Below are 7045 nucleotides of genomic sequence, written 5' to 3'. Positions count from 1 at the left end.
CCTCTGCTCTCCCGTACCACCCCCCTCCGTTCTCCTAAGCTCTCCAGCCCTCCTCTGGAGGCCCGCAGGCCTCTCTAGGTCTCCTAGGCCTTCCCAGACCCTCTCCCCAGATCTCCGTGGGGCTGCCTGACCCCTCTGGCTTCCCTTAGGACCCCCCCACACTCCTTCCCAAGCCCCTTTGGGGTAGCCTGACCCCCCCAAAACCCTCTCCAGTCTCTCAGATCCTCCGCAGGTCACTCCTGGGTCTCCACAGACTGCCCCAAGCCCCCTGGGTCTCCTGGGAGGCCTCTCAGGTCTCTCGTGCCCATCCCTCTCCCCCCACCCCAGACTCCGCTGGGTCTCCCCAGCCCCCTCAGGTCCCTCCTGCATTGCCCCTGGGTGTCCCTGTCCCAACCTAGGTCTCCCTGGGTCTCTCCAGTTCCCCCTGGGCCACTCTTGGCTTATCTCAGACTCTTTGGGTCTCCCCCACCCCCCAGGACCCCTTCAGGCTCCTTAGGTCTCCCCAGACCCCTCTAGACTTTCCAGTGCCTGCCCCCAGGGGTCTTTCTGGACCCCCCCCCCCCCGAGCTTCTGGGCCTGCTCTGACCTGTGCCCTTGCCCACAGGTTCAGCACGTCCCGGCAGACGCTGACCTGGATCTCGGACTCATTCTTCTCCAGGTGATGCAGCTGGGCGCCCCACTCCCCCGACAGCTCAGACACCCCAGAGGGCTCCGGCTTGCCGGGGCTGGGGCTCATGCAGCCTGGCTATGCAGCGTGGACAGGGCTGGCACCTTGGAAATCTCCCCTGTAGAATGTTTTAGGGGGGTGGAAACTTCTCAGATGCTTCTTTTGGTTGTATTTAGCCCGATCTTGTTAATTAACATTCCCCCATTGGTACTAGTGGTGGGGGAATGGAGGTACCTGCACRTGGCCACAGGTCAGCGTTAAGAGAAGGTCACAGAGGAGTCTTGGCTTTTCCCGTCACGCGTTGTCCCSGCAGCACGGTCTGGACACAGGCGTSCTAGCCGTTCGCTCCCAGGAGCAGCCCTGCGGCTCTCCGGTGGGGGCTGATCCCAGTAAATGGGTTCAGTTGGTTGCTGGCTGCCAGGAGACAAATCTTCCTGGCTCAAGTGGCACAAGCAGAAGAAGGTTACCCGCTCGGAGCAAGTGATTGTAACTGCTGCTGTCTCAGGGCTTCCTCCCCTGGGCGCTCCCTCTGCTCCCCCGCCATGGGGGGCTGCTGTAAACAGCCCAAGTTAGTCAGGTCCTGCTGCTTCTTTCTTCAGGGACTGAGCTTTCCAGAGCGCTTGTGTCTGGTCTGATGGTCTGGTTAGAGGCTCTGAGAGGTCTGCTGAGCCTGCCAGCACCTGTACGTGCTGCTGTTTCCTGGGCTGGGGGGTGATTGGGGGAAGCCCACGTCCCCCAGCTGCAAAGAGGTGACGAACCTTCTCTCTACGCCCGATGAGAGCAGCTCTCGCAGCAGGGACTCTTCCTCTGCGGGGCTGTGCAGTGCCCAGTGCGGGGTGAGCAGCATCAGGCCCCGCAGGGCCCCAGGCACGGCTGGAGCCCAGGGGAGCRGCTGAGCTCTGCGCACAAACCCCCTGTCCACTCTGTTCAACCCGCAGCCTCCTGAGCGGGCGCATCTCCACCCTGAAGGATGAGACGGGAGCGGTGAGTTCTCCGTTCTCCTGCCATTGGCGGGTCTAATCTGCAGCGAGATGTAGCGGGGTGCCGGGGAGAGCCCAGCGAGGCTTGGCTCCTGAGGACTGATGTGCCCTGGGGGTTATAGCAGGAGTTTCTTCTTGGCAACCTGCTCTCTTCCTCCCAGATCTTCATTGACCGGGACCCCACGGTCTTTGCCCCGATTCTCAACTTCCTGCGGACCAAGGAGCTCGACCCCCGGGGCGTCAGCATCTCGCTGCTGCTGCACGAGGCCGAGTTTTACGGCATCACCCCGCTAGGTGATAGCTCTTGGTGGGGGTCTCTGCTGACACGTGGCGATTGTGCAGGCTGGGGGGCAGCTCCCTGCAGTGGGGGGCTCTGTGCAGGGAGGAGGGCCGGCGGCAGGGGCTCATGGCTCCGTCTCTACCTCGCCCCCAGTTCGACGCCTGCAGCTGCGAGAGGAGTTGGATCGGTCGTCCTGTGGGAGTGTCCTCTTCAACGGGTACCTGCCACCCCCAGGTAGGGCTGAGCCGTGCGTGAGGTGGGGGGGGGATAGCACGTGCCAACCCCACGGTGGGGAGAAGGGCTAAGAGCCCCCAAGGAAGCAGTTAGCAGGGGTGGCTGGCCACACTCAGTGGGTTTCCCAGGGAAGGGGTTTGCTGGAGGCCTCAGCATCACCCTGTGACCGCCCACAGTGTTCCCAGCCAAGCGGCGCAACCGCCACAGCGTTGCAGGGCCCCAGATCGCCGCTCGCCTGCAGAGCACGGTCGACCGAGCCCCTGTACGCCGCAGCAACACCATGCCGCCCAMCCTGGGCAATGCCGGGCTGCTGGGGCGCCTGCTGGAAGACCGAGCCRTGGCTGCAGGTACGGACAGGCACTGGGGAAGGGTGCTGGGAGCCAGAACGTCTAGTCCTGTCCTGGCTCTGCAGCATGCGCTCATGCCCTGTCCGTGTGTCTGCACCAGGCACGGCTAGCGACCCAGGCATGGTCCGGATTGTCTGTGGGCACCACAACTGGATCGCTGTGGCTTACGCCCAGTTCCTCGTCTGCTACAGGTAGATGCGGGACCAGGGTCCTTTACCTCTTTTGTCTTCCCACCTGTCCCTGGTTTTGTGTTCCCCCCAGCGTGGTGCTGGTTTAGCCATCAGCCCCACTTWTCCCCTTGCTCCAGGATGAAGGAAACATCAGGTTGGCAGCAAGTGTTCTCCAGCCCGCGGCTGGACTGGGTGATTGAGCGCGTGGCGCTGAATGCCAAGGTGCTCGGCGGGTCTTTGGGTGACCACGACAAGATGGTGGCAGTGGCTTCCTGTAGCGAGATCATCCTCTGGGCGCTGCAGGCTGATGGCAATGGCAGTGAGATCGGTGAGCAACACTAGGGCTCCTGGACAGCCCTGTTCAGCTCTCTTGGCCTTCACAGACCTCATCTCAGCCAGGACCCAATTCTTGCTCCCTTAAGCCTGCAGGTTTAGGTGCTTACTATCCCTCAGAGTTCAGCTGAGAGCTGGGATGAAARGTTCTTCTCCCTGGTCCTCTTGTCCACCTCACGGCTCTTCTCCCTTCCCAGGCGTCTTCGTTCTGGGAGTCCCTGTGGAGGCCCTCTTCTTTGTGGGTAACCAGCTCATTGCCACCAGTCACACAGGCAAGATCGGTGTCTGGAACGCCGTCACGAAGCACTGGCAGGTGAGTGTGGGAGGCTCTGTGGGAGGGTCCAAGACGGCTCTGTGCTACGTCTCGGATCCCTGCTTTCTGCCCTCCTGCAGATTCAGGATGTCGTCCCCATTAACAGCTACGATGCAGCTGGCACCTTCCTACTCCTCGGTTGTAACAATGGTTCCATCTACTACGTGGGTAAGTACCAAAGAGAGCCTGTGGGCACAGCTCAGGCTCTGGGTAGCCCCAGCTCCCAAACTGCCTGCGTCAGCAAGGACCATCTGAGATGGCACAGAGTGGCAAAGTCTCTCCTTTTCCCAGATGTGCAAAAGTTTCCCCTGCGCATGAAAGACAACGACCTGCTGGTTACAGAGCTGTACCGTGACCCCTCTGAAGATGCCGTGACGGCCCTCAGTGTCTACCTCACGCCCAAGAGCAGTAAGGGCTCCCCATTGCACCTAGCCCTGCCCAGAGAGCTCGTTGTCCCACCTCTGTGTGGTCCCAGTGAAGCCCCAGGCGTCGACTCCTGACCTGCTTCTGGGGCAGCCGGACAGTTAACCTGGGAGTCTCTGCAAAGGGGCTCTGGGTGCACCCAGGCCCTCTGCCCCAGGGAGGGGTGTCAGGGAGAGATGGGGTGTTTGGGCTCTGCCATCCTTTGTGTCCGCAGGTGACAGCGGGAACTGGATCGAGATTGCCTATGGCACCAGCTCAGGGGTTGTGCGGGTCATTGTGCAGCACCCTGAGACTGTGGGCTCTGGCCCCCAGCTCTTCCAGACCTTCACGGTGCACCGGAGCCCCGTCACCAAGATTATGCTGTCGGAGAAGCACCTCATCTCCGGTAGGTGCTGGRAAAACTTGGAGATGGGAGGCTCATGGGGAGCTAGCAGGGAGCCGTGGGTTGTGAGTGAGGGAACTGAATGAAGCAGAGCGGCCCGTCTGCTGACCCCTTTCTGCCCTCCTGCTTCATTCCAGTCTGTGCCGATAACAACCATGTGCGTACCTGGACGGTGACCCGGTTCCGTGGGATGATCTCCACGCAGCCTGGCTCTACTCCTCTGGCCTCCTTCAAAATCCTCTCCCTGGAAGATATCGATGGCCACGCAGGCTGCAGTGCTGGCACTGACATCGGTGAGGGTCCTGSTCCCTGCCCCGTCGCCTCTGCAAGGGACCTGGTCCCCAGCTGGATGGGGGCAGCRTCTGGTTACTGCACCCCAGCTGCCCTGGGCTTGTGGGGTGGGKGCTGATGTGAGCTGTCCTAGCAGGGCCCTTTGGAGAGCGTGATGACCAGCAGGTTTTCATCCAGAAAGTGGTGCCAGACGCTTGCCAGGTCTTCGTGCGGCTGTCATCCACAGGCAAGAGGTGAGTAGAGCCGAGCCAGAGGGGCAGTTGCCTTAGGGGTTCCCCGAGTTGCTGCAGCTGATGCTGGCTTCTCCCCTGAGCACCGGTGCGAGGGAGAAGTGGGCCCAGACCTGCCCCCTTTCCACCCCTCTGAGAGCTGGGGGAGGACCCAGGCGTCTAGACTTTCACTGCTGCTGGATGCTGCTACTCCCTGGCTGCAGCACGGGCTGAGCCGAGCTGTGCCCGCAGGATCTGCGAGGTGCGCTCCGTGGACGGCACAGCCATCACGGCCTTCATGGTGCACGAGTGCGAAGGCTCGAGCCGCATCGGCTCCCGCCCCCGCCGTTACCTCTTCACGGGCCATGCAAACGGCAGCATCCAAATGTGGGATCTCACCACTGCCATGGAGATGTTGGGAAAACCACCAGGTACCTGGGACAAGGCAGCCAGGATCACTCTCCTCTCTACCCTGTCCCCTGTTGCCCTCCTGCCATGTCCTCGCTGTGCCTTGCTCTATTTTCAGAAGCTGGAGGCCTGACRGAAGAGGAGCTGCTGCAGCAGCTGGAACAGTGTGATCTGGCCTTGACCCGGACCCCGGACATGAGCCCTGCCGGCTCCTTCACCCATTCCAGCACCCCGCGGGCCTCCATCACCAGGTACAGACCAGCCTGGACCCTGTGCATGGACTTGCAGGGCAGACAGAGCCACCTGCTCCCAGTCCTGGGCTCGCCCCCAGACTGGCCTCATCCTGCCCCTGCTTTTGGGGCACAGTGGTGCTGGGGCTTTCCCGGCTTCTGCGAGCACCTCCRAAGCCTCCTGAGCTCTGTCATGCCCTCTCACGCTTCCCTCTATCTTCTCTGCAGCCTGCAGTCACAGGGGAGCGAAGGCACCCGGGAGAAGCCGGGCCGTGGCGTGCTGCCGGGCCCTTCCCATGCCAGTCTGCCTCCACCCAAGCTCCRCGAGACTCTCGGCGTGTTCCCAGCCCTCTCGGCCAGCCAGAGCTCCCTGCCCTGCAGCGACAGCTCCCTGTCCGTGCTGGAGCCGTGCTGCAGGCGGCTGGCTGCTGGCCCAGATGGGGACCCCCAGGCCCCCCCCGGGCCACGGGGCGGGGGCAGTTTCGTGGAGAGATGCCAGGAGCTTGCCCGCTCCAGTGAGCTTGGCCAGCTGGAGAGCAGGAGGTTCAGCCACGCCACGGAGCTCGAGGCTGCCCGGCCTGGGGGCAAAGGCAAGGTGCGTCCTCCCGGGCCCCCCCTGCGCCGGCCCCCCGGCACCAGCCCCACGCCTGCCATCAGGACTTTACCCCCAGCTCTGCCTGGGCCACCCCCCAYGAGCCCTTCTGCCGCTGGCGACAGCTTCCCCATCGTCCCACTGGCGGCCCCCAAGTCCCGGCTCAACGAGACCTCCTTCTGAGGAGGGGAGGACTGCCAAGCCCCGCCATGCCAGCCTTGTCATGGGACACTGGTGACGCCTGGGTCCCCTGCTCTCCACCCCCCTTGCTGGGACTTGGTGCTCCCCCATCTACAGACTTGGGGACTCTGGGACTGCAGCTCTTCCCCCTCTTCCRAAGTGGAAAGGTGTTAATGGGCAGTGCCCTTGCTCTGGGCTTGCYGGGGCTCATCTCTGCCCGATCCCTTGCCCTCTGGGCTCTGCAGGGCCTTGGGGGGGGGGGGCAAGGGGGATCTGCCCCCTCCCATGCCAAAGCACACTTAGCAATAAGCTGGTCCCTCCGGGGCCCAGGCACCGCTGCCTGCGGGAATTTCAGGGTTCCTCGTGTATATACCCAGTTTCCTATCTGCCTCGCAGCCTGTTTCTTGGTGGCCGGTTGCAGCAGCCCAAGGGGCAGCCGTAGGGAGGGTCCTGGGCACAGTTGAGCCCCCCACAGTGGGGCAGGGGCAGAGGTGGCAGCGTTCAGCCGGTGCTGCTGCTGCTTGCAATGTGCTGCCTGCCTGCACGATTGCCCCTTGCAGCTGCCCCTCACTCTTGTGACGGAGCAGACCGTCAGCTCGTGCCCCTTTTCCCCGGGGRTGTTGGGGATCCATCGCCACCTCCCCGGTGTGGGGAGGAGAGCAGGACCCGGCCGCATTCGTCTGGGCGGCAGGGCCACGCGTGCAGCCAGCCTGGTCCCGCTCGGCGTTCCCAGACGTTTTTGAGAGGAGGCCCGGGAGCCGGACACCTGGGCCCCCGGGAGGCGGGTGGGTGCCAGCAGCCCGGACGCCTGGGCTCTTTCCCCAGCACGGGGGCAGCGGTGCTCCGGAGGGTCGGCGCTCGGGCTCCGGGCTCTGCTCCCGGCTCCTGTGTCGGTACCTGTAAAATCAAGGGGCGCCGGGCAGTGACCGTCCCACCGCGCCAGGGACCGGCACTGGATCTGCCCCATGCCGGAGCACCGGCTGCAATGCACAGCATGGGGGGGGGG

At 63.5% G+C, this 7045-nt stretch overlaps 1 protein-coding gene across 1 annotated transcript; it reads left to right on the top strand.

Annotated features, from left to right (window-relative positions):
- Window positions 1-604: 604 nt before the first annotated feature.
- Window positions 605-6428, top strand: SHKBP1 (SH3KBP1 binding protein 1; the record flags this gene model as incomplete). The annotated part of the gene is made up of 16 exons (XM_085324495.1): window positions 605-658; window positions 1606-1651; window positions 1809-1941; window positions 2081-2161; window positions 2338-2508; window positions 2609-2699; window positions 2816-3006; window positions 3209-3324; window positions 3405-3492; window positions 3616-3732; window positions 3962-4132; window positions 4267-4422; window positions 4557-4653; window positions 4882-5060; window positions 5156-5288; window positions 5496-6428. Coding segments are annotated over 16 exons (2371 nt in total), but the record flags the coding sequence as incomplete, so codon positions are not given.
- Between the last annotated feature and the right edge of the window lie 617 nt (window positions 6429-7045).

This window comes from Rhea americana, unplaced genomic scaffold (assembly GCF_003343005.1).
Source record: "Rhea americana isolate MKP2758 unplaced genomic scaffold, rheAme1 scaffold_911, whole genome shotgun sequence".
NCBI classification, from domain to species: Eukaryota; Metazoa; Chordata; class Aves; order Rheiformes; family Rheidae; genus Rhea; species Rhea americana.
This window is presented reverse-complemented; position numbering and strand designations above follow the sequence as displayed.